Here is a 27,799-nt window from a genome sequence, read left to right as displayed (position 1 = left end):
TGCGATGTACTAATGCGAGTCAGAGGGAAGTCAGTAGTGTTTTGTAAAGCCCCATTGGCAAGATTAGCACATCCCCCAATCTCTGACATGTGAACAAACCTCTATCCCCTCAACCACCAGGGGGTCTACTATGGCAGACTTCCAACAGCCAAATGCGTGTATGAGTATTTTAGCGTGTGTGTCTGCAGAATTTACTCTGCGTATGCAACATGGAGAATTAGAGAGATAGATAGAGTGCATGATAAGTGCATAAACAAATGTGCGAAGGCCTCTGGCTCTGTGTGTGTGTGTGTGTGTGTCTGACTGCTGCGATTGTGTATGTGTGTGTAGAAAAAGAAAGAGGGACAGAGATACAGAAGAAAAAAGAAATAGGGTGACAGAGAGATAGAGAATCTAACGGACACCTAAAGAACCTATAAATGCATGAATGAATGTGTGAATGCCTCTGGCTGTCATGTCTGAGAATTGGTGTCTGACTACTTGCATTTATTTTCAAGTCTCTATAGCTTGTTAACTTATTTTAACAACAACACAATCTATTTTAATACAACTTACCTTCTATATGCGTGTGTGTGTGTGTGTGTGTGTGTGTGTGTGTGTGTGTGTGTGTGTGTGTGTGTGTGTGTGTGTGTGTGTGTGTGTGTGTGTGTGTGTGTGTGTGTGTGTGAACAGCAGAAAGCTTACCATCTGACAAAAAGTATTCCACCTCTCCACTTTTACCCTCATCCCCATCATGAGCCTGGAGCTGGTAGACAAACGTTCCCGCAGGGGCCTCAGGGGATACGACAGCCAGGTAAGGGTACGGCTTCATACTCCACTCAGGGACGTTGTCATTGACATCAGTGATCTTCAACTTCACCTTGTTCAGGTACCAGTCTGGGCCTGGAGGATAGTGCAGAGATAGTGATGGAGCTCTGGTTACAAAAAGTGACAGCTGTCATGTAACTGAGTGTGCAGCAGGGAGACATGTTGCCAGGGGAATGTGAAGCGCCAACAAGCATAGAGTCAACTAAGGGTACAGGTATGTGAGATATACATCCTCTCCAGTAGATAGCAAAAACCAGGACTTCATGATTAAACTAAATGTTAATGGGGTTTTTTTCTGTGCCTGTACTGTGAAACTGATACCGCTACAGTCTCAATTCAGCTCAGAGGTCTGGTCAAAGTCAATTACCACACTATCTTTAACTTAGTAATTTAACGGCTATCTTTCCACTTTCTTTTGCTACACCATAGCTGCCAGAAGCTCAGGAAATTGTTGTAAGTGGATGTCAGGAGGTATGTTTGGCCCCAGGGTTGAGGACGGTGGATATGACATCATCCATTCATTCTCCATCAGGGTTTCCATCCAAGCATCCAGACACCTTGGTTCCCATGGGAGAGAGCCTCAGCCACTGTCTCATCTACCATGTCTAGGGTAAAGCTACCTTGATCTTCCCACAGGGGCGTGGGGATGATGCCTCACGACTGCAGGCACTTTGTCGCCTGCACAGTGCCTCACTGAAGTGAATAAGAAGATTCCAGGAATCCAATTACCAACTCGCTCAACCTAAGCCGGGGCAGACAGCAAGAGAGCACAACAGCACCCAAGGAGAGGCGGTGTAAAACTGTGTCTCTATGACAGAAGCATAGCGTGACTTTTCCTGGAACTGATAGTAAGGGATCGTTATCCACATTAAACACAATGACACAATCTGGAAACAATGTTCACAAGAAAAACTCGCGACACTGTCACAGGCCCCAATCTAGGACACATTTTCTGCAGAATATTCCTGCGATGTGGAGCAAGTCACAGAATTGTAGGCTAAGACACTATTTTCGCAAATATTGGCTGTGATCTTGTGTCAACGTGGCATGAAGGAATATGTCAGAAGAGGTGCCAAACAGTTCAGTAGACTGCAATACACAGAGGCCATCTGCCTCACCCCAGAAAAGAAAAACCCCCCTGCCAGGACAAACACATTGACACACACAAATGCATGCACATACAGATCTGAACACAACCCCACACATGCGCAAGCAATCCCGTCTCAAACACACACTTGCATGTCTCTTTCTATCTTCCTGTCTTTCTCTCACAAACACACACCATGGACACTTAGGAACAGAGGTGAGTTACCTAAAGGCTAAAAGTAACTATGGATTTCAAATCCCATTATGTAAAAGGTTTCATGTTTCTATCCACAGGCTATGTATGTACTTTTTAATCCAAGACAAAAGCAGCAGGAGTGTGCAATGCATCCTTTCACTACCTGAGGGCTGCCTCGACAGATGTGCTGTCTGTATAAAGCAGTTCTACCTAGCTGGTTTCCATAATGTTCTGCAACACAATGTCTTTCCAAAGTCTATTATAGCTGATAATGTAAAACTATATACCTCTAATGAGTACATGCACACAGCAAATGGTATGAAGTCTTCAAACTGCATGAAAATATTTGACAGCACCTTGTGTTGGCTCAAATGAGTTGGAAAAGAGAAGGTGGATGCGGAGATCACAATTCCTATTTCTTTTGGAACTCTTTTACAGTTAAGATGCGTTTTGATGAAAAATGCAACGTTACACTCCATACTAGCTCGTGAGTGTTCACAACTGAAACACAATAGCTATAAAGTGTGTGACAGCTCCTAAAAGGATTGTTAGAGGGATAATAACAGAGAGAGGAAGAAGCTAGAGGAGAGAATTAATCTCGCTTTCTGCTCAGGCTTTAAAGTTGCTCTGTGGAGAGGAAAGTTCTGACTGGGATCTGACGATAGTTCGTTTTGGATAAATAGCCACTGTATCGTGGGGGCAGAGAAACTAATCAATGTTCAGATGCTATCTCCTAAAATGTTGACAGCGGCAATTTATGCGCTTTAAGCCAGATCATCCTGCTCTGTAAGACGGAACAATCCTTTCGTGATGAATAATGAGAAAGGATAAAGATTCTATTGCAAAGTAGACGGGTTTAAAAGGCACTTAATCAAAAGAAATCAGAGCTCCAGCACTTAACATTTAGTTGACTATCAAATCTTTGCGGGGAGTGGTGCAAGACACATTCCTCGCCTCCTGCTTGTTGGTGTCTTTCCCAGGCATGTCTCTGTGGTAATGGTGGTGATGATTTTACAAGGCTCCATCTAATTAGCTTGTTACAGAGAGACTAATCAGAGCCAAGGCAGATAATTAGAGCCTATCAGCTCTGGAATGATAATGAAGAATGTAGTAGTAAGTGCGTATGAGTGTGTTTGTGTTGTATGCGTGTACGCGTTTGCGTGTGCAAGGTGAGAGTCCATACGTGTGTACGGGCAAAAGAGAGTGCACGCCGCATGTTCCGAGGCTGCAAATGCATGCGACTCCTCTCTGATCTAAATAGGGAGATGCTGTGAATGATGCCCTGTGAGCACCAAACCGACACGAGTTGCCTTACCTGACCAAGACAAAAGATGTGATCAAATAATGGGCAGGGGCTCACAGGCTCCACTGGATCTTTTAATGTCAAATATGCTTTCTGTGCCCAGTGTGATGAAAGGCTGGTCTATATTTTACAATAGAATCCCATATGGATAAGAGCATATGCTGGATGACTAACATAATAATGTATCATAAAAAGTTGGATGGCAGAGGTGCAATGTGTGGTTGGCAAAGGCTCAGTAAGTACAATGGTGTAGCTCCAAGTGAATGCGCACACGTCTGTGCAGTATTATGCATGTGTGTTCTATCACTGCAAGCCATTCTGTTGATGTTTCCTGCTGTTAATCCTCTCCTTGGGTACTTGCTATATAAAGCTGCTAAGTGGCTTGCCTGTATGAAAAAAAGTTGTCTCAAGTGCTTCTGTGCACATATACACTGCCCACAGTACAAGGACAGTGAGGGTGTGTGGGAAGGGGATGAGAGGAAACAGAGTAAAGGAGAGAGGCACAGCTACAGAAACACAAATATCTACAGAGAGAAGGAAAGAGACATAGAGAGGGAAGAAGGAGGCAGCGTGGTAGAAGGAGCATTGTGTGATGGTTAGCACAGAACGCCAAATAACATTGCAGAGACAAGAGCACAGGGGAAGCACAACACACAGCGTAGCACAACAAAAGATGGTGGGAGAATCTATGTTTGGAAAGAAAACATACAGTAGCGGACCGTGAGAGGAGAAAATTAAGACAGAACACACAGTATAATTAACAACCGTTTTTTTCTAATGCATCCCCTGTTCCTTGTACTCTCATCGAGGGGAGAAATTAAGATACAAATATTTCTGTGTGGAATTAAGCAAATTGCGTCTGCAAGCATAAATATCAATGGCCCGTGTGAGACGTGGAATTTCAGGGGTGCTTTTTTAGCAGCAAGTGAATGGAAAATGAAAATCAGCTCAAAGGGGAAGTAATGAGGTACATTAGCCAAATGTTTGCAGTGTTAAGGAGGCTCTTTTCAAAGCCGCCCACCACAGCCCCCCATCTCTGTGCTTAAATCAGAGTGTGAAGCCATCAGCAGGAGATCAACACGCTAAAAGCACTGGGGACAAAAATCTATTAACTCAGGGATTCCGGTGCCGCACACCACGGACTCTGCTCGGCTCAGAATGGCTGACACGCTAAGCATGTAAATACACATGCAGGCACTTTCATCCCAGAACAATTAGAAATGGTAGACGACCTCAAGTTCTGCTCATTTCTTCCAGTCCGAAATCCGCATCACTGCAGAAATTGTCAAAAACTGTGTTCAATGAAGCGGTAGGTACGTTTTTTGCAGACTTTGCAGCAATATCATCATTTATCTGTAGGTACTATACACCCAAACTATACTCAAAAATTTAAAAAGCAGTATTAAAATGAAAAAAGTTTTGATATAGGGTTTTGTATTTTTATTTTTTCAATGGCTATTAGGCTTTAAATGAGAGCAGGCCATTTGAGAACACGTGTAGAATTTTGTTTGCAGCTGGCTTCCTGACATAAGCAAGACCTTCCCTAAAAAGACCTCATCTGGATAACAGAACAGCATCTTTTGCTCTGTCAGCAGTAATGATGCCTTGATGGATTCCGTGTGCATAATGCACCCTATCCGATCAGAGATTCTACCTTCTGCTAAAGCCAGATTCTGTGCTGTTCCCAGTTGATGTCTCTCTTTTTCTGTTTGATTTTTATGTTGTCTACAGTCAAAAATCAGACACATAATAACATTCCTCCACTGCCTTTGAAATGAGGTGTGGGTCAAATCCAGTCCTCTTATGCTTGTGGGGGGGCTCAGCTTTAACGCAGCAGGAGAGCTGCTAGGGCTTGCCATCAGCTTCATATGTCTGGGGTCGGCATCTGTCCATCTTTGGTTTTAGATGGATTAAGCTGAAAGCTTTTATTGCACTCGCAGAAGGTTAACAAGACACTGTAAATTCAAGTTGCACCACCTTCTCTTTACCCTGTGTCCTCTGCTATGCTTCTGAAAGTATTTCCAGCAGAGCTCTTTTTTTATGCCCAATCTACTGCTGACCTGTTGCCAATTAGCATTAATAATGGAATACGCTACCAGGTTTTATTTTGTAATTGTCCAGCCTTTATTACCTCAGCTGGGTGACACAAGGTTTGATTTGCATCCCAACTGTTTTGGAAATTGAGTTTTACATTTATGGAAAATCTTACATTAAGTATAAAAAACACAGTAAATCAACATATTGTGCTGATAATGAAGTTGTAGTACTTACATACATCACACTCCTAAAATGTTTATCAATGCTCAATTTCTTAAAAGCTCTATAAAATCTAAAGAAAATTCAGTGATTATCAAATTATATATAATTATTTATTTATTTGCTACACATAATACCAGTCCTGAGAAAACATCTATTGTTTGATTTTTTCAGTTTATACAATTAAATGTTTGTGTCTGTACTGTTTTCAGTTTTAGGATATTTGGTGTTTAAATGATTGTATGCTGGGATTAACACCACTGTGGAGGACCCATCCAGCTTTACTAGTGACTCACAGTACTTAAGTCAATAATAAGAGTATTAATGCTTTTCGGAAATACAAAAATTAGGTATTAATAATTTTTCAGTCTGTCTCTCAAATTTCTGGTGTCAGACCCATAACCTTGTTAGAGCCTGATTGATATACTGGCAGGGTCAATATTAGGTATTTGCCAAGATATCGGTACCAGCATTTGTAACAGAAATAGAAAAGTCCAGAGAGATTGGAGAAACACCCTTCAAATATCTTATAAGTGTGGACATTACATAGTTTACCCGCCAGAGTGGTTGCCCCATGATCAGAAGGTTGGGGGTTCAACTCCACTGAATGGCTACCCTGTGGTACCCCTGAGCCTGGTACCGTCCCTACACACTGCTCCCCGGGCGCTGCATCGGTGGCTGCCCACTGCTTCACTGGATGAATGGGTTAAATGCAGAGGAGTAATTTCCCTACGGGGATTAACACATACACACATTATTAGCGTGCACTCTGCAACTTCCCTGTTGGTAACGCAACAAAATACAACCAGCTGAGGTAAGCATCACTAGCCAAAGTGTAAATGAGTAACTGTACATAACTGCCATATTACCTTAGTAAAGACATTGTAACTACAGGTAACAAACGTCAGGGAAATCTGTCTATGTTTTGTGTGTCCGAAAGAAAGAGAATATATCAGCTGCTACATCAGATTTTCAATTCACCAATTACCAGTATCATTGTTAAAATTCCTCTGAACCCCTGTATAGGTATCCAATAATACCTAAATACAGTATTACAGACTCACACACTCAAGAACAATTTCTTCCCAAAGGCCATAACCACCCTTAACTCATACACACACCAATAACACAGACCCCCTCCCCAGTTTTCTATTTCCCTCTATAATCCTGTGCAATACCAAATTCTATGTGCAATAACCAGAATTGTATATACATAACACTATTGTACATTTTATATATTTTTTTCTGTTAATACTGTTCATATGTATATATGTGGCCCCCCCAATTTATTTGCACTGAGTTGGAGATGCTCTGTATCTCACTGTACAACTGTATAGTGACAATAAAGGCATTCTATTCTATTCTATTCTATTCTATTCTATTAGCATGGTTAACTGTTACTTTTACCTTGAACTTAAATATTAAATAGCTTAAGTATTAGACATCTTTGCTATCAAAGTCACTTACCAAATTAAACATGATGGGCTGAACACACATTTAATAGGCTGATGTGTCTGAGGACTTGGACCTCCACCCACCATGTTCTGTTACATGATTGTGTTAAACATGCTGGAACAAAGTGGCTGTGTTTGCATAGCGCTTTATTCCCTTCTGAATTGTTTTTACTGAAGCCATAGGGTACCCATGATTGCAACAGCTTCTCTTTTTCTTTCTTTCTTTTTTGTCTTTTGCAGCCACTTTTTCTTGTCTGCATCTGTTTCTCTAAATCTGGGCTGAATTTCAGGGAAGGCTAGGTGGGTGGGGGTGTTAAGGCAAATACACAGAACACAAGCAAACTAAGGAAACCAATTTTACAAAAGAAAATGCTGCAAACTGCAAATCACATTTACTGAAAGAGATGCAAATACAGCAAAAAAAATGACAAATATTGCAGAAAGAGTAAAATATTTTTAAAAGGCACTATAGAGACAAATGGGATGGGATACACTTGTTGTTTTAACTTTAAAACTGCCTTCTGTTCACATTTTCTGTTTAGGTCTATCTCTTTTCATTCAGTTTCCACATGCTTCTCTATTGATTTGGTACTTTAATTCTTGAACAGCACTTTACAACTTTTATGCCAGAGAAAAGCGCTTTATAAATACTTACTTAGTTATTTACTTACACGGTTCTTGTTGCCACGTTACCACTAGACAAAACTATTTTTTAAATGTTTGTTTGTTTGAGCACAGGATTCAGATGTAATCTCAGATACTTGCTGTTAACCCTGCAACCTTTGTAGCATTTGGCTGTTTTTTTCTTTTGTGAGTTTGTTTTCTATTGTAGGGTTTGTGTGGGCATCTGAACAGGTTGTTTTGGGTTTAAGTGTAAAGTGTGTGGCACAAATCATTTTACAAACATACCTATGTGTAAATTTTTAGTATTCCATTAATTGCCCAGCCATATCCTGAGCAGTATAATCGGTTTAGAAGATGGATGGATGGATCTTTTCTAGCTGGCCCCTGACAGCTACAGTCTCTTTTCTGGTGCCTGGGTTCATGTTTCTTGTATTCCAGCCAAACGAATTCTAAAACTTCTTCCATCCCTTTTGTTTGTTGCTTTGAGCTGAGAAAAAATGTGCCCTATTCACTTCTATTCACCCGCACAAAAGAGGAGGATTTAGTGAGGAGCAAGTGTTGAATAGAGATATACTGGTAGTGTGCAGCCTTCTGGGAAAGGAAAATAAATAATTTAGCTAAACATTTTCAATTTCACTTAAAACAACTGTGGTTTATGAATTACTCTTTTTGGTTTTGCATATAAAAATAACAACATTTAATAAGTTTAATTTAACAATTTTGTTAAATAAGCTTAACAAAATTGCTTTAAAATATTTCATGTCTCCAGCAAGCTTTCATATCCACAAGATATTTTTCATCTAATTACTTTCAAACAGTAATGCTCATTAAATAATAAATACCACAATTCTGCAGTTTATTCAGCATAATCAAGCATAACCTCAACCAATTTATCAGTGAATACAGTATTAAAGTCTCAGAAAACACAAGCTGACCCCTGACTCACTGACTCCTCTTTTTATTGCCTGCTGTATGCGATGCTTCGGACCAGGAGAAAAAGTTGTAGCGTCACATTACCCTCACCTCCATCCTCATTTCCTCAGTGATGTGTGTGCTTCTCTCTAGAGCCACAGGCAAGGGCAGAAGTAGCTTCCCGGCATTCACATGACGAGAGCTATATGCATCATGCACTTCTATCTTTGGGATCCTCCACAATTCTGCAGCTTAAGGCTTAAACCCCAGGAAGACCTTTCATTGCAGGCACTACCCACACACTTTCAGTCAAAAGCAGCCTGTTTTTAAAAATGCAATATATGGTATAAGACCAGTGCTATACAATCGTAAAATTCACGGTAAATTCTAACTAGCTAAAACAACTGTTTTCCCTCTCTTGACAAGCCAGACTCTAGAGTTAATTGACTATAAATGGAAGTCTTTTCAAGACCTCCTTTGGTATAGCCTTTGCCACCCATAAACTGAATGTAGATTTGAAAGTGTCTTTGAACATTTGTATGATACAGATATTTCACTGTTCATTTTGTCACTGGGTTAAACAAAATGCCATAGACTGTATACAAATTATGGACACAGGCACTGTGGTAACACCCCAGTTTTACATTTTGTTACTGTGAACCAGGACAGATCTAATGGAGAACCCAAGGACAATGCATGTTCATATAACTCAGAAATCATACCTTGCTTTATTAGCTATTTCACTCGGAATGGGACCATAGTTTATAATATATACACCATGCTGTGTTAAATAAGATCTGAAAACAGCAAGTGACAAAGTAAACGCATTAGGAAATTGTTTACTGAGGCATTTGATTGAGGATGGCATTTGAATGAATGTTGAAATCTCTTCTTTTCACACTTTTCTGGCCAAGTGGCAAAGTATAGATTGGGTGAAATTTAAATGTTTAGCCATGCAGTATTTTTTTTATGAGGAAAAGGTTTTGTTTGGTATTCATATCACAAGATATGTTAAGGTCAAGGTCAAGGTCAAATTTATTTATATAGCACATTTCAAACAGCCGATGCTGCACAAAGTGCTTAACAATATAAAAATGGTATTAAAAAGCAACAATGTAATACAATAATAACAATAAAAACAATAATAGGACAATAAAAGAATTAAAACAATAACTAAACTAATTCAAATAAGACCAAAATGCTTGGGTCATAGTGTGTTAAAAGCCAGGGCATAGAAATGTGTCTTTAGTAATGATTTAAATTGCTCAAGTGTTTGTACAGATCTAATATTTAAGGGGAGACTATTCCAAAGTCTGCGACCTGCCACAGAGAAGGATCTATCACCACGGGATTTGAGATTAGTCCGTAGGATGGACAGCATTAGTTTTGAGCTAGACCTCGTGGTTTTTCCTGGAGCATAGGCAGAGAGGAACTCAGACAGGTAAGGAGGGGCTCGGGCATTAAGTGACTTAAAAATAAAAAGTAAAAGTTTAAATTGGATCCTGTAGGAGACAGGAAGCCAGTGTAAAGAAGCTAAAACTGGGGTTATATGCTCTCTCCGTTTGGTACCAGTTAGCAGGCGAGCAGCTGCATTTTGAACAATCTGAAGACGATGGATGGAGGCCTGATCTAGACCATAATACAATGAATTGCAGTAGTCTAATCTGCAAGTAAGAAAAAGGTGAATAACACGCTCAAAGACGTTAGCCGGAAGGTATGGCTTTACCTTGGCTAGCTGTCTTAACTGAAAAAAACAGGACTGAACTACTGCACTCACCTGCTTATTCACTTTAAAAGAACCATCAATGTAGACACCGAGGTTTTTTACATGAGTTTTACAATACGAGGAAAGGGCGCCCAGAGTGCTGTCGATATGATTAAAGTTGCCAAAAATGACAACCTCAGTTTTATTTTCATTTATCTTTAAAAAATTTAATGACAACCAGCCTGCAAGACAGGAACATAACATGCTATATCAGGATTTTAATAAAGAGTTTACTTGTAAACTGTGTTTTATTTGCATGTAAAGACGTGTTTGGCCTCCTTTTTAATACAGCTAAACAAGTTTTATTGATCATTTTGAAGATTTAATTATCTACATTTTAAATTAGCGATGATGCTGATTATTGCAAAGATATTTCTCTAAAGTCATATTGCACCAGTAGCCACAAAATTTGGTCTACACAATTAATTTCAGGGCATTTAATGTTTCATATACAGCGTCATAAATATGGAACTACGGTCACTCTGTACCAAAAAGAAGCTCCCAAGATGTCCTAATGGGAGGAGCTGCATACATTAATGTAAAATTAAAAACTGCACTTACTGCTGAGTAGTCATGTAGTCATACCGCTGCTCCATTGAAAGTGTGCTGACATATTGCATCGGTGTGTGGTTCTCCAGCTGCACCACAGCACACAGAAAGGCACTCCAGAGGGTCATCAACATGGCCCAAAAAATCATTGGACATCCTCTTCCCTCCCTGAAGGACCTGTACAGCACTCGCTGTCTCAAGAGGGCACGCAGCATCCTACGGGACTGCACACACCCAGGACACCGGGTGTTTAAGCTGCTGCCGTCTGGCAGGAGGTTCAGGCTGCTGAGGTCCCGAACAAATAGACTCAAGGACAGCTTTTACAACAGGGCAATAGCCCTGATCAATGTAAATAGCTGACCTGACTGGATACCTCCCTGGACTTTTTTAGGGGGGAGGTAACAATGTTTAAAACAATAACAATAATATTTATATTTATAACAAGGTGCAATAATAATTAATGTGCAATAATAACAGTGTGCAATACACATACACTTATTCTTCTTTTTTATACTAAGTTAATATACTGTGTTGTGTTGTTTGTTGCGTTGTGATGTGTCATATCGTGTCGTGTTGTGTTATATGTAGTGCCGACGTAGGACAGTTTTTCCAATTTCATTGTACTACTGTACTATGTATGACTGTGCAATGACAATAAAGAGTTATCTTATCTTATCTTATGTGCAAGTGTTTGGGGTTACAGCATCAACTACTCTGATGGTATGTGCCCTCTTCCAAAATATGCTAATTTTGAAAGCCCGAGGTGCATGCTCCTTCTGTTTGACATTCAGTTAGCGCAGTATGTTAAAACATGAGACAGCAAAAATAGGGTCGTGGGTGATGTCTGTCTGGATGTTGTTTTTCTTACGACACCCCTTGCTAAATTTTTCATTTTAAATTTAGTTCAGTTTTTGTCAATAATTATGATCTTTATTATTTATGTAAATTCTGCATTTTAAAGGCTCAATGAGGGTCATATATTATTCTTCAAGCATCTTATGTTATTCTTCAAAGTTAATTTTTTCATCAAAGTGGGGGTTTTTTCCAATGTTGTACTAGTTAATGAGAAACTGATGAAAGCCAGAATGCCCTCAGAGGGTCAAACATCTTCAAGGAAGAATGGTGTAATATGAAGTCCGTATAATGAAGTATTCACAACTTTAAGTGGACATAACTTAAACATTTGAAGGCTACAGATCATTTTGGTGCTTGCCTTGCTTTCACTTATATTGTCTGGTGTAAAAGCCTCTTTTGCAATAAAACTGTAAATTCCTGCCTGAATGAGAATTAATAATAAATTCTTCAGCATTTCTGTTGAAAAAACAAACAAACATGCATGAGCACAAGTGCAGTTTTTTTTTCTTCTTTTTTTGGCTGTACCATGCAAAACTTCAAAGTAGTAACATGCTGACCAGATATCATTTGAACATGAACTGACAGAAGAGTGGAGAAGCAAAAAATACATCCATGATGGGCACGTTAGTCACATTCAAAGTGACTCATCAAATCCCTGCAAGCGATAAAGATGAGAATATAAATTTGCCCAGCTGAGGTAATCAAAACGTCATGTCTTTACTCAAAAACTTCTTCCTTGCTTCTGTCTGTGGAACCTTTGCTGGTTTTATCTCAGTAACCTGGCCCAATTGAATATATAATACAAAAAGGGTTTAGCTGTAACACTTTTTTATATTGTGGTAACAAATGATGGCATGGTGATTATTAATGTAGACTTAGTATTTGAAACTTGTTTCATAAACTATCTATGAACATCTGGATGGCTATTGTAAAGTAACAGATGTTAAACCTTGTAAACTATTAACAGGTTGTAAATGCTGTGTAGGGCACTTATAAACATCTGGGTGACTAGCGTACGGTTGAACGTGATGTTTACAGTAGTCACTTTACAGAAGTGAAAGCATGGGGGAAAAGCTATTATGCGAACAAAGATGGAGGAAGAAATGAATCTTATGTTTGGACAAACAGTGGGGTTGAAGTATTCCTCAATACATGAAATATCTGTCTGTGTGTGCTGTGTGTGCAGGAGCTGAGCAAACAAATTTGGCATACAGGTGCATCCTGGGCCCCTGAAGGTTCTCATCTATATTAGATATTATGATGTTACACATGTTGCCTAGCAACCACCTGCGAACAGACTAAAATGGTTTGCTTCTTTGCTCATACAACACCTCATTGTTTTTAATTAGGGCTGGGTATCGTCACTGACTTCTAGAATGGATTCTTTGCCGATTCACAAGGTCCTGAATTGATTCGATCCACGATTCGATTCAATTCGATTCGATTCGATTTGAATCGGAGAAATTTTGCCTCAGACAGTCAGAAATATTATAATTCTGCTGACTTATCAGTACATATCGATATTTTTTATATCTATAAAAAGAAAGCTGACACTTGTGAGACTTTATCAAAGGTGTGAGCATCACAGCAGATGTCTTTGTGTCAAAGTAACTGAGGATAAAACACAGAAAAACATGAAGGCAGTTTTCCTGGTCTGGGTTTTTATAGCAGATGACCTTAAAAATATTGTGCAGTCAAAAAGAAGTGAAGCAGAGCAAAGTTAAAGAGGTTTGATTAGAGACACAGCTAAGCATTTTGCAATTTTGCATAATTTGTTTACATTTGTTCAGTATTGAACAGCAGAAATGAGGCTTTATTGTCGGAAGTAAGTTAAAAAACAAACAAACAAACAAACAAACCAGCGGCTGGTGGGTAATAAGTAAGCGAATAATGCAAAAAACAGAGATTTTTAGATGGGAAACTATTCCTGAGAGAGAGAAAGAGAGAGAGCTCTACATGAAGTGAGATTTTATCGTGGTGGAAGCACAACAGCAAAAGTAAGAGGAAATTCGTGACGATGTTTATGTGAAGCGAAATGTGAAGCATAGTTTGGATCTTCTTTGGCTGCTGGTTCAGTCAATATTGTTGTTTTTTGTTTTGTTTTTGGGGGTTTTTTGCCTGTCCCGTTTGGATCTTTAGCCGTCAGAATTGTTGTCTGAAGGCCGAGAAAGATGCCAAGTGGATTTATTTTACCAAGTGGATCATCATGGCCTTGCCATATTGATCCATTTGATTGACCTTTATTATAATTATGTATTTATTTTATTTTTCGTTTTTTAAAGACGGGACAGACATGATTGGGGGATAGGACAGGGAGAAAGAATGACAGAAAGAGAGGGAGAGAAAGAAAAATAGAGGGGGGAAGAGATGGTGAGAAAGGGGGGAAGAAAAAAAAAGAAAAACAAACAAAACACCTGGATCACCTGTATGGAGATAAAAAAAAACAGAAGAGACAACAAACAACAAAGAGCAACATAATAAAAACAACACCATCACAATAAACTAGCTAACAGTAGATATTACATGTTATTGTTGTTGTTGTTTTTTCTTTTTTTTTTCTTTTTTAATTTCACCTGTTGAGAATGAAAAAAGAAAACAAGCAGAAGAAAACGAGAGCAATAGAATAAACAACATCACGATGATATATGGGAATATAACAGTAAATACTAAATATTAAACATTATTGTGCAGCACGTAAGATCGACAGCGCACAGTGTGCTTTGAGGTAGGAGCCAAAAAGAGTGTCGTTTGTGTGTGTGAGCACCTGTGTGTACACCTGTGAGCATGGACGCGCTTGTTTTTAAAAGGTTCCTTCATGTAATGATCTGCTAGAGCAGGGGTGTCAAACTCAAATACACAGTGGGCCAAAATTCAAAACTGGAACAAAGTCGTGGGCTAACAGTAATATTTATTAAAAAAAAATTCTTCCTCCAGATATAAAAATGAATCTTTTCTTATGGACTCAAACAAGTTTTGCTGAAAAACTGAATTTGGAACAAGCAAAGCTTAATACTAAACAATATATATATTAGCTGTATAATACCAGTAGGCCAGCCAAATTTGGCCCGCGGGCCAGAGTTTTGCAGTGACGTGCCCGTGAGCTCCGCCGGCAGCCAGCTGCGCCAGAGTGACCGAGCCCCAGGCCGAGAGGCCGAGGGCACCCCACCCCCGAAGTGGCCCGAGCGAGCCCCAGGCTCCAGGCCCCGACAAGCCGCCACCAAGGAGTGAGCCGGTGTGTCAGTCAATATTGTTTGGAAAGAGATAAAACCTGCAGCTTCAGAATCTAGCACAAAAAGGATGTAAACACAAAGCGCCCGCCGATGCTTCAAAATCAGTGAGCTGTCGGCTTTCAGCCCCGACGGCGTGTCCGTGTCCGCTTACGTGTACGTGCCGTCGGGTGAGAAAGGCGACATCTCACTGATTCGGATGCGTTGGGTCTGCGTTTTGTGTTTACGTCTTTGTGCAGAATCCGTGTACCTGCTTTCATTTACTGTTTTAGCTGTTTGGTGGTTGGAAGTTTAACCTGAGATTCTGGCGTTTCGGGCAAAATAAATTTATATTTAAAAATCGATTCAGGATTTTAATGAATCGATATCACATTATCCAAGCCAGAATCGATTTAAATCGATCATCAAAACCCACCCCTATTTTTAATCTGATCTATAGCTATAAAAGCTGGACTATCGTTTATCGTTTATTTATGTATATAGTACATTTAATTACAACAATAGTGTTGGCCAAAGTGCTGTATAAAGATAGAAATTACACAATAAAATGAAGTAACAAAATCAAATAGCATCAATATCAAATAGCAAATGCCAAATAACAGATAAATAAGTAAATAGGTACATAACTCTTATGCTGCGTTAGAAGCCAATGAGTAAAAATTTGTTTTGAGATTGGATTTAAAAAGGTAGGGGACAGCAGGGGCCTTTCTAGTGTGGAGAGGTAAATCATTCCACAATTTAGGCGCCGCGACTGCAAACGCACGATCACCTCTATGAACCAGCTTCGGCTTTGGTATCACAAGGAGCAAAAGATCACCTGATCTAAGAGCTCCAGGGGGCCAATGAGGCTGCAGTAATTCAGACAGATACTCTGAGGCCTGTCCATTCAGTGCTTTGTAAGTCACCAATAAAATTTTATACTTAATTCTAAAGCAGACAGAGAGCCAGTGGAGTAAGGCAAGCATATGTTTGTATCTCTTTGTTCAAGTCAAGAGATGAGCAGCAGCTTTCTGGACCAGCTGGAGCCGTGCTAAACAAGTCTGGTTAACGCCTGCATTTAAGAATGACAGTAGTCCAGTTGCGGTCGAATGAAAGGGTGAATTGCCTGTTCTAGGTTTTTAAAAGATAAAAATGATCTCACCTTGGATAAAAGTCTCAGTTTAAAAAAAGACCGCTGTACAACTGAGCTAATCTGTTTCTCAAAGGTGAACTTATTTTCAAATATAACCGCCAAATTTTTAGCATGCGATCTGACGAACAGTAATAATGGATTGCATTTATACAGCGCTTTTCGAGACCCTCAAAGCGCTTTACAATTCCACTATTCATTCACTCTCACATTCACACACTGGTGGAGGCAGCGACAGCTGTAGCCACAGCTGCCCTGGGGCAGACTGACAGAAGCGAGGCTGCCATATCGCACCATCGGCCCCTCTGGCCATCACCAGTAGGCGGTAGGTGAAGTGTCTTGCCCAAGGACACAAAGACCGAGACTGTCCGAGCCGGGGCTCGAACCGGCAACCTTCCGAAAAGACGAACCAACTCTTGAGCCACGATCGCCCTCTACTAAAATGCGCAGATCAAGATCTGAGGTACTAGAACTATATATGATATACCGTGCTGCCTAGCAACCACCTAGCAATGGGCTAACGGGCCAGTTTCCATCTTTATGCAAACATTGTATCATTTTAGTTTCACAAACAACAGCACAAACAAGCCAAACATTACTTTAGCATAGCCACATTCTATTAAAAAGATTCTGAAACAAAAAATTATTGATAGATTATAAAGTGATTAATTAGTATAATTAAAACTGATTGAATGTAATTTTAATAATTTTTAGAAAAAAATAACAATTTACTACTAAGTTTAATTGACTATAATTATTATTATTTACTTCAAAAATTATGCTTTATTGTTTCGCCCACAATGTAGAATTGTGGGCAATTCTACATAAATAAATTCTACATAAATACACTTCATGTGGTTTTTAGCGTGGTATGTCCAGGATTACTCCTCAATTAAAAAAAAACCCCTAGGTTTGGGTTTGCTTGTCAGTTGGGAAGGCTGAAAAGCTATTGAGCATGGGCTAAAAGAAAGTTCGTCATCCAAAATATTCCTAAGAAATACATAAATTGTCAAGGTTGATCAGGAACTCCACTAACCTTTCATACAGTCAGAAGGCATTTTTGTGCGGTGAGGCAGGAGAAATCTTATTTTCTAAACCTTGGAGATATAAATTTCATACCATCTTTAATCATTCTGATATGCAATCTTCTCATAGTTTATTTAAGCACAAGTAAAGGGGAGATTACTTTCAAGTCAAAAGCTTTAAATTGAGCCAGTTCCAATTTCCATCCCAGCAAAATGTTTGGCATGCTCTTAAAAGCAGTTAGTCATTCTGTCATGGATCTTTTTAGTCATGCTGTTATATTCGTCGCATAGAAAAGTCCGATACACAAAGAACTCTGTCAAGAGAAGACACATTACATTTGTTTTATGGTTGATTTTTGTTTATTTGTTTTTTGTTGACATAACCTAAAAAACGGTCTCATACGTGACATCAAAATTTTTTTAAGACTGTCAAAAAATCTGGACGTTAGAGGCCACGTTCATTAGAACACAGATGAGAGTTTCTTTTCTTCCTTCTTTATGTCCTTTATATACAAAGGGCACTTTATTGATTGTTGACTTTGTGTCTAGATAATAGAGTTGAAAAATGTGCTATTTGTTTCTGAAAGCCTCAATGGGAATAACAGTTTTAAGTGTCTATACACAAAGAAACAAGCTACCAAAGTCAATGATGAGGTCTACTGACAAAACCCACAGTAGAAGGATTTTCTGCTTTGCTTTCACACAGATGATCATGGTTACTGCGGCACATGAGCTTCATTTATATTTAGACAATTAACTCTTCTGACAGTTTTCTTTTTGCTGCTTCCACATCTACCTTGGCCACAGCGTGTTGCAATAAAGAGAAATGATTATTCACAGAGGTAATGACCTATTACACACCACTGGCTTGAAGCCTTTCAGCTTTATTGAGAATTAAATAAAACATTTACAATAAAACGATTTTACATTTTACCGAACAGTCCTTGACTTTGTCCACCTTGTTACAGAAATTCACATATATGTGCCAACATTTATTTAACCCTGTTGCAATAGCATATGGTATATTGTTTTGATTGGTACAGAAAGAAGTGCTGAATGAATAAGCTTTGTGTGTGCTGAGTTTTACAGCACTGAGAAGGTGTGGATGACAACAGGGAAGGACAAACCACTGTCCCATCAGTACTGGAGGGAGCTCAGAAAGGTCAGTGGACTTCATTAATAAAACAGCGTATACGCACAAAATCTGCGTGTAAATCATGCATAGGCATGCTTCGCACACAAATCAGCGATTTATCAATATTTTCGTACCTAAATTTGTTTGTAAAGTACAAACAACACGAGGGTGTGTTGGTCTGCTTGATGGATGAAGTCCTCCTTGATATATGAGCAATGCCTATCTTTTGCAGCTCCTATATATTGACATTTCCACCCCCTTCTTGTCCAAAACAGGAGCACAGATTACCACTGGTACTGTTGTAGTTTTCATGTCCCACATCTTCTCCATTTCTCTTTCCTTCTATGTTCATATTTTGAGAGTTTTTCTATAACTTTCAGAGAGATTTCTTTCAGTGAGGACAGATGTCGATAAGCAGACAAGTCAGCTCTATTAGTCTTGATTTCTTTATCAGTTTGTATTGATATATCCCATAGTACAGCAGCCTCATCACTTTCAGTTACCATTGAGGGTATGTGTTCATAATAACATTTATCTGATATCTATTTTTTGTTCTTCTGGCATAGCTGGTGGTTGGCTTGTTTTCCATTATTTGTATCACTGGCATGTTGAGCTCCCTTTGAGCTCTATTCTGGATTTAGCAGCTTTGTAACGTAGTGGTAATGTTTTCTTAGTTCTTTCATGGTCTCTAGCTATCTTAAGGAGATTATCCTCTTTGTTTTTGAGGTATGTCCCAGCCAGTCATTGTTCTTATAATGATAATAATAATAATCATAATAATTTTTTTAGGGTTTTCCAAAACCCCGTTAGCCACAAAATGCTTAGAACTACACAGTAAAAAAAATGGAGTGTCAATATTTCAGAGTAAACCTATTTTAACCTAGATAGAGTATTTACAACTCTAAGAGGAGTAAACCAGCTCTAACATCAGAGTTAAAAGTCAGTGTAAAGTTTGTTAGTCACACAGTGAAGACTTAACTCCACACAGTGTTATTACCAGTCCGCAGGCGTGTGCGGCCTCAGAGCTCTAATGCGCAGGGAATTTTCTCCGAAGAGCTGCCACAGTCAGGTAAGTGAAGTTAACATTCCCAGACTGGTAACATTGTTTAAAAAGGTATTTTTAAACTAAATAGCTCTTTATAGTTTCACTGATGTCGAGTGAGGACATGTTAGCAGCATTTACCCATAGGTTTAATGGCATTCCAGTAGCTACATGCTAGCAGTTGCTAAAAGTTCAGATGTTCGTTATCTTCTCACTGCGTTAATATGAACCTAAAACATTTTAACTATGTATTTCTTCTAAATGCTGTCTAAATAATATCATTGTCACATGTCAAATCGCACAGTTTGAACAACTAAATTACCGTTTATCAGTAAGCTAATAATCGCTAATTAGCTTACGTAAGCGAACATACTTTCAGAAAAAGTGGGTAACATTACCATAAAGTTAACTTTACTGGTTTATATTATTTTAAGCAAATACCAAAGGCATACACTACTTTAGAGTTTTGCTCATTATTTAGTAAGAAATATGTATTTTGTGTAAATTAACTGATAGCAATGTTAATGGCATGTTAAGTAATATTAAGTAATGTTTCTATTTTATAGAAAGGTTTAAGACTACGCAAAAACCAAATCTCTGAGAGATGCAACCAGAAGACGGATGAGAAACATACTTGAGGCTGAGATGACAGAATAACATGGGTAAGAATCAAAAATGTAAGATATAAAGAAACATTTTAAACATTGTATTATTTTTAATTGTGATGTTTAATGCCAATTATTGAATTTATACATTAGGACATCTCCCCCTAAAAGCGTAAGAGTGATGTATGCGCAGGGCATTGTTGCTCTGTCTCCATATCTGGAAGACCCATATTCACAACATGGATATGTAAGTAAAGGGAACTTTTCAACATTAAATACATAATTGCCCTCAGAAATGTTGATAACATAGTCCTTCTTCGTTTATTTAATTACATAGAAACATTACTACGATCCAGAGAGCAGTTCAGGATACATTGCATGGCGGTTGAAGACCATTCAAAGAAAAGCTGTGGAGGAAAGAAGCGTCTCAGTTTGCAAATCTCCCAAAAGTAAGTTCACTTATCATTTAAATGATACTGATGTAATTTGTAGGCAGGATTCAATCATACACCTCTCTATGTTCTGTATTTTTGCATTACAGATAGAACAAGATTTCCGACTCCTGTTTTGTGAGGTCACTGGGAGCAAATTCTTGGAGAGGTGGCTCACCAATCTCAAAGCAAAGGTTGTAAAGGAAAGTCATAGACTTGTCCCCACCTCAGAGTTCTTGGAGTTAATGTGCAATGCTGAGTCAGGTACTGAAGTTGAGAATGGTATGATTGTGACTGTTTTTATTTGCCATTGTTGGTTATATAGATAATTCTGTCAATTCAATGTATTTTTGGAATAATTCTTTGTTTATTCGTCTGTAGGCTGGGACAGTGACTTGTCTACTATCTTGCTGCTGCTACATCTGCTACCACCATCTGCACAAGGGCGAAAGAGACCAGGAAAGATGTCTGCATCTCAAGCTATCAATAACCTCATCAAATTCCCAAAGGTATGTTGTTTAAAATATACTTTCCATCACCTCTATTTTCATGGACAGTGAGTTGAGCTAATCTACTGTCAGAGGATAGTCACTTAATACTGTTGTTTAATGTGTTGTTGTAGGCTGGAACCAGTGTACAGCAGCATCTGACTTACCCGAAGCAGTCAGCCCTACCTTCTTATTCAGGGATCCACAAGAAGCAGCATTCACACCTTCATTGTGATTGAGAAGCATGCACTTCCATGTAAAGCGACAGGTTCAGTAGGAGCCCTTGATGAACTCTTTAGGGCCCACTATGTCTTATTATGGCCCAACTTTTTTACTTTTCTGCAAACAACTACGACATTGGGGAAATGTCATATTGCTTTCTCTAGTGAGCATCATAGAACTGTGAATTGTAAAGGTTTGTTACGTTAATTAAATGACATTGAAATGAGAAACATAATAAATGCTGTTACTTTAACCTGTATATTTGTTGTTATTTCCATAATGTAGGATAGATCACAGTTATTTAGTAATATAGCATCATAAGATGAATATGAAAAAATCACACTACAGAGAAATAAAAATGATATATTATTACACATCAGAGTGCTATTATTAAACTAAATTTTGAGTAAAAATAGCTCTATAAAGTGTAATCAAATTTCTCTGAACAGTGTGAATAACCCTCAGTGTTAAATATTTTTACACATTTTGTTGTTAATTTTGACACTAAATTGAGTACAATTAACACTGAAAAGTTAACACTGGCCATAGAGTAAATTTAACTCTAATTTTAAGTGGGACCAAATGTTATCTGAAGCAGAGTTAAAATCAACTCTGTAAGTGTAAAATTGACACTTGGTTTTTTACTGTGTACACATTTTTTACAGCTACACAAAAAAAGATAAATATAAATGCATTTAAAGAAAACAAAATACTAAATCAAAGGATGTAAGTTTTAATTTAAACATATTCTTGTATTCATTATCTCATCTTAAATTATCTCCCATCCATACATTTTCCTGTACTTATCCATTTCAGGGTCACAGGTTAGAGTGTGTGTGTGTGTGTGTGTGTGTGTGTGTGTGTGTGTGTGTGTGTGTGTGTGTGTGTGTGTGTGTGTGTGTGTGTGTGTGTGTCTTTGGACTGTGGGAGGACGCAAACCCACACAGAGACGAGGAGAATTTGCAAGCTCCACAAAGAAAAGCACAGGCCTTCGATAGTTTAAACACCGTTATCTTTTGTTAACAATTACTTCCATCATCACTGAATATCATCACTTACAGTCACATTTATTGGTACTTTCCCACGGATGCTGTTTTTTTGTTGTTGTTGTTGTTTTCTTTTGTTTTTTACGCTGCAGTGATCATTTCAGGCTGACAGACCACATGCTCTGTGTCCTCCACCTTTTTCTTATTTTTCCTCTAGTCTGTTAGTCTTTTTTATATTTGGACTTTCATGTCTGCAACCTTTGTTTTTTTACTTAATCCACAGTGAGTGTCTCATGGGAAATGATATGCTCGTCTTTTTTGTTTTGTTTGCTTTGTTTTCTTTTACCATCTTACTTCCACCTACAAAGCATTTCAAGACTTTGCCCCTTTTCTTACTCAACATAGGACAGAGGTTCTGGTTCATGCCCTGGTCACCTTTTGCATGGATGATAGTAATTCTACTCTCTCTGGTGTCTGCAAAAAAACCCCATCTTAATCTGCTCCAAATTAGACAGAACTCTGCAGCAAGGATCACATCCACACCAAGTTCACAGATCATACTACTGGTCATCCAGCTTTATTAGCTCCCCATTCTCCAGTGAATCCAATACACAGTTCTGTTTGTCACTTTCAAAGCTCTCCACAACTTGGACCCCTCTTATCTATCAAATTTCCATCATCCTCACACCCTTTCCCGTGCTCCCGTGCCCCAGTCGTTCGCCTGACTGGCCCTTGTTTCAGGCTTGAGACCATGGTTGCCACAACCATCATCTATTCCACCTTCATCAGCCAGGCACTCTGTTACACAGTTGCATCTCAGCGCAACACCCACCTGTTCACATCTGCATATCAACTATAACCCTCATGTTTCAATCATTATTCCTGGATTTTAGAGCTTTCTAGCTTTTGTGTTATTAATGTTGATTTTGTTGTTAATTCTGTGTTGTAATGTGACGTAAGGTGAAAGGTGCCAAAAAATAACATTTATTTATTTATTTGTAATTTCTTGGATACATTTCTTAAAACCTTTCACCCTTTTCTTAAATCCTGAAACACAACCAACCAGCCAACTTGTAAAACTATATTTCTTTTAAATACCCTCTGACAGTGTGCTCAAATTCCCATGTTTTCAGATCACACACATAACTAACTCGAATAACATTTGAGCATTTATTATACACGACATCAGAAAATGTCAAGGACATCTAAGTCAAGTCCTCTTTGATTGTTTTGCAAGTCTCCAAAAATACAAACACACTTTACATTTCATCCACTTCTCAGTACCAGCTTCTTTTAGTAAACTGCATCCACATCATTCAAGACTTAAGATTCTGGATCCCTAGTTTGTGAGTAGTAATTAGTGATTACTTTGTGATATGCTCTTTAAAAACATCGAGTTTTTTTATTTCAGTTTGATACTTGTAAAATTGTGACGTGATGTCTAATTTTCCCCTACTTCACAAACAGTCCTTCCAAAAACTTTCTTGAAATGAATTCCAAGAGTCACATTTTTTCACAATTGCTAAGACGTATTTTTCAAAAGATTCCTCCCTTTTCTCAAAACTGGAAACACAAAAGCCATTTTTCAGACTACATTCACAAAACCTTCTGGCAAAACCACTCACATCAAAACAGTTTTATCTGTGCTCAAAACCACACAATGTTTTCAGAACATGCACATACGCACGCACACATACACACAGCCCGTATAAATAATGACACTACTGAGCATTCATTATATACTACATCAAAAAACAGGGGGTATGCAGCTCACAAAAAGAAAATCAATGTAACATTCCTGCAATTCAGTCAAAAATTCAGTGATTATGGTGACTATCTGCTGAGATTAGGTTACATTCTTTATCTCTTATTATCCTGCTTCCCATATTCCCATGTATACTATTCCAGTGTACTATGATTTACTCACAAAAGTGGCCACTTTCTTATTTATCAATGACAAGTAAATCAGAGAATGTGGCAAAGCCTATACACCTTGATTAGGTATATACAGCGTAAACATTTTTTGATCTATATTGTCCAGTACATTAAGTGTATTTTAAAATGTCTTTATAGTTTTGCAGAATAACTAAATGGGAGACTATGCAAAGGCTTTGACACAAGAGTGAGTGATTCAATGGTTCACTGGTTCAGAGCACCAAGCGTTCAGGATTTTGTATTTTAGAAATTTAGAGAAAATGTTATGCCCTCTGGTAGCTTAGCTTACTTACTAACTTTAGTTAAGCTTGACAAAAGTGTGACTTTTTATTCTGCCACTGGCACCTTATGGTCACAGGTAGCCACATAACTGGATAGTTCAAAATCTTATCAAATACCAAATAGTGTCAGAATTACACAAATTATTTATACAAACTGCACCAATTGCAAAGATATGAACTGAAGGATATCGTATCTTATGCAGGTATAAATTCCAGCCAATTCACCAAAGGTTTATTGACATACTATGTAGCTGTGCTGCTGCCTGGTGTGGTTAAAAACAACAGTGATTCAGGCAATAAGCAAAACACAGTTGTGCTGTATTTGGAAAAGCAGGAAAAAAGAGCTGAAGGTCACTTTAAATGCGCTGCATAGCTTTTTTATGTATATAAAATATTGATCATAGTCCCTTATCCTTGAAGATAAAACCGTTAACAATGCATCAGCAATGCCAGCAATAGTCAAAACAGACAGCAGAGAAGTACCACCAACACACATGAAAAAAAGAAAACACTGCAAATCCTCCTAACATTTCAACAAATGTTAAATACATCATTAAAGCCAACAGAAGCCTGTGCTCCCAGCAAATCAATATTAGCCCCTACAGCATAATGAGGGCAGTAACAGGTTGACTGTTGAATGCAAGATAATTAGGCTTTCAGTTGTTTCTTAAAAGAATATACAGCGTTGCTGTTCACATTTCTTCAGGCAGGTGGCTTCAGTGTTTAAAGACCCTGGATGAAAAATGCTTTTTGTGCTTTGTCTAGGCTGTGAAAGAGTTTTCTCTTTGGGCTTTCTCTAACATTAATGAAGATTGGAAGTTGAAGTCGCCCTCACGGGAGCTATAGACAGTCCATTTATTGCGTGAGAATAAACTGTTAAAGCATATCTCGGCTCATTTCTATAAAGACCTGTCTACTCGCTGAGCCTTTGATGGGCAGATGAAGAAAACTAAACAACTGGAGCTTCCTGGTGGATATTTGAAAATGAAATTCAAAGTCCAAGTGATTGACAGTGTGTGGGATACCTTGTATTTTCTCAAATCAAATTAAACTGGGGAGGAATAACTGTACACACTGGTATTAGGTTAGATTTACATAAGCGCTCCATTAGTAGTCAAGTATTGTAACTTCGCAGCTATGTGTTATATAGATAATTAGAGCTGGTTGTGAAGTGTGCTTTCTATTCTCAAATTTGAGATGGAACGATACGGCTGCATTTCAAATTGACACTTGGGGTGGAACTAATATTTACTCAAGCATATGTACAGTACAGTTTACAGTGTTCTCACCCACCCTTCCACTCAGCAGCCCACCACCCTGTGAATAACATGATGCACAGTGGCACATATGCACACCCTGTCATACAGTTCGCAGTCATTTGGAAAATTGGCAAGGGGACTTTATCTAAATGACACTGCAAGACTGAATATTCCAGTGCAATCTCTCAGTAAGAGGATCTGATATAAATTGTTTGGACTCTCAGTGCCCTGCTTCACACCTTGCTTTGGGCTTTTATTTGGCTGCCTGGAGCAAGGAATATGCGGTGTAGTTTGGTTTGTTTGTTTTTTCTCTAACTTGTACTCACCATGCATGCGTTTTTGGGTATAGTTTACACAGAAGTTCATTTGTGTCTTGTTTGTGCATTCATGTGGCGTGTGTGGGCTTTCATGTGTAAGCATATCTATATCTGCCTGCATGCATGGTGCTTCATTTTGGCATCTATGGGCCATACATGCGTGACCAATCAGCTCACAATCACCTGCGGTTAAGTGGAAAGTATACAGTGTTCCAACCAACCCAACTGTAAACAAGAGAAGAGAAGAGAAGAGGAAATACCGGTTGATACCAGACTGCTCTCTTCCATTCCAACCAGAAAGGTGTACGGTTCATAGCAGAGGCTTTCATTTGGTCATTAGTCTCTATCAGCTCCCGTCTGTTAGTGTTAGTATGTGTCAGAGAGCTATCTTTCTCACTCTCCAAGGTTTGATGATGGAGAGGTAATTTCAGCTTTATGGCGGTGTGACTCTAATGATGAGGAAGCCATAGCTGAAAGCATGCAAAGGCAGTGAGAAGTGCTTTCTGTCTTTCCCCACATGTATATACAAAAAGACACATCTGAGCTTTTTATGTGTACATAGGAAGTATGTATGTGTGGATACAAACGGGAAAGGTTCCAACTTGTACTGCTGTCCCCATCACTGAATAGGCTTTTAATGGAGAGTAATGAGGAGCACTTTTGCGGCAGATGTGCCCTCCCTGCAACAGCGTTTTACCCCGAGACTTTAAAAACTGACCCAAGTGAGACGTCAGCAGGCACCAGTCTCTCCTTGCTTGGTACGTGTTGCAGGAATTTGAACAGGCTGTTGACCAAGTTTGCCTCGAGCACCTCGCTGCACCCAAGCAAGTAAGAGTAAGTATCATTTCAGCATAGCACCTAGAGTCACATTAAATGACAAAAGCCCTAGCAGTGTTGGCCAGGCCCAAAATCTGTTACAGGGCCATCTTCTTCACTGGAGTGTGAAATTATTTTAGCTCTTTCCTCATTATAGGATTTTAAAATGCATTATAGTTAGGGCCTTTATGGTGTGCCGCAGCATTAATTCAATTTGCCCCATTCACGCTTTCTTATTATCACTCTCAGTTCAAGCTACAGGGGGAGGAAGCTGCTGAGCAGTGCTCCCCAGCCTTATCTATAAAGGATATAAACTACACTACCCAGCTCAATCAGAGCCAGCCTGGACTGTTCCATCCATTTTTCCTCTGACTCCCCTCTCCCTCGTTCTGGATGCTTCTTTCTGTGGTGACCTCCATCTTTCTTTCGATCGTCTATCCCTCTCTCCATTTCCTTCTGAGTTGGTGATTGATGGGGGTGGTCCAAGGAGCACTTTCGATATCTTTCCATAGACACACTCGTGTAGGCAAACCAACAAACACACAGCCTGTGCACGAGCTCAGATGCTACACACATGAATACAAACGCAAAACCAGGGCCAGGCAGAAGCAACAGAGGCAGCCGCACAGGTTTAATGGGAAAACAAGCCACAGTGTATGGGTGAGACAGCATTAATCTATCACTGAAACCAGAACTGGACTGTGTTTGTTTAGCACACCATAGAAGGAGGCATTCCGGGAACACCCCATCACTATCTGTTATGTGCAAAAGTACAATAATGTATTGAGCACAGCAAATGTGTTCCTGCGGAAGTACAGCAGATTAGTATGGAGCAGCTGCGTGAAGCGGGACTTGAGCTCTGACAGTGCTCCTCCACACTTGCATGAATGCACTTCGATTAAACACACACAGACATGTTTTGTCCATGTGTGTTTAGACAAAGATGCACAGTAACATGCTATACACTATACTAGTCCACATGCATTAAACTGTAACTCAGCATGCGATTGCAGGCGGGCTTACTGGCAATGGGGGAAGAGGAAGAGAGGATAAACTCCTCATTTAGATATCTAATCCCGTGAGCAGTCTGTCCT

General features: G+C 39.0%; 1 protein-coding gene and 1 long non-coding RNA gene across 2 annotated transcripts in view; one reads left to right on the top strand and one right to left on the bottom strand.

The window, feature by feature from the left end:
- Positions 1-27,799, bottom strand: part of LOC308393113 (neural-cadherin-like) — a gene marked incomplete at its 5' end in the record, with an annotated part of 121,917 nt that overhangs the window by 79,285 nt on the left and 14,833 nt on the right. Inside the window, one exon of the mRNA XM_080876623.1 lies at positions 685-882. Within this exon, the coding sequence (XP_080732749.1) occupies positions 685-882 (198 nt within the window). The remainder of the gene's footprint in view (positions 1-684; positions 883-27,799) is intronic.
- On the top strand, positions 20,042-20,611 carry LOC308393115. The gene is made up of 3 exons (XR_013970922.1): positions 20,042-20,217; positions 20,308-20,419; positions 20,512-20,611. It is a non-coding gene; the product is annotated as an uncharacterized lncRNA (long non-coding RNA).

The sequence above is a fragment of the Rhamphochromis sp. 'chilingali' genome (genome assembly GCF_963969265.1).
Source record: "Rhamphochromis sp. 'chilingali' genome assembly, chromosome: 2".
Taxonomy (NCBI): domain Eukaryota; kingdom Metazoa; phylum Chordata; class Actinopteri; order Cichliformes; family Cichlidae; genus Rhamphochromis; species Rhamphochromis sp. 'chilingali'.
Note: the sequence above shows the minus strand (reverse complement) of the source record. Positions and strands in the feature narration are given on the sequence as shown.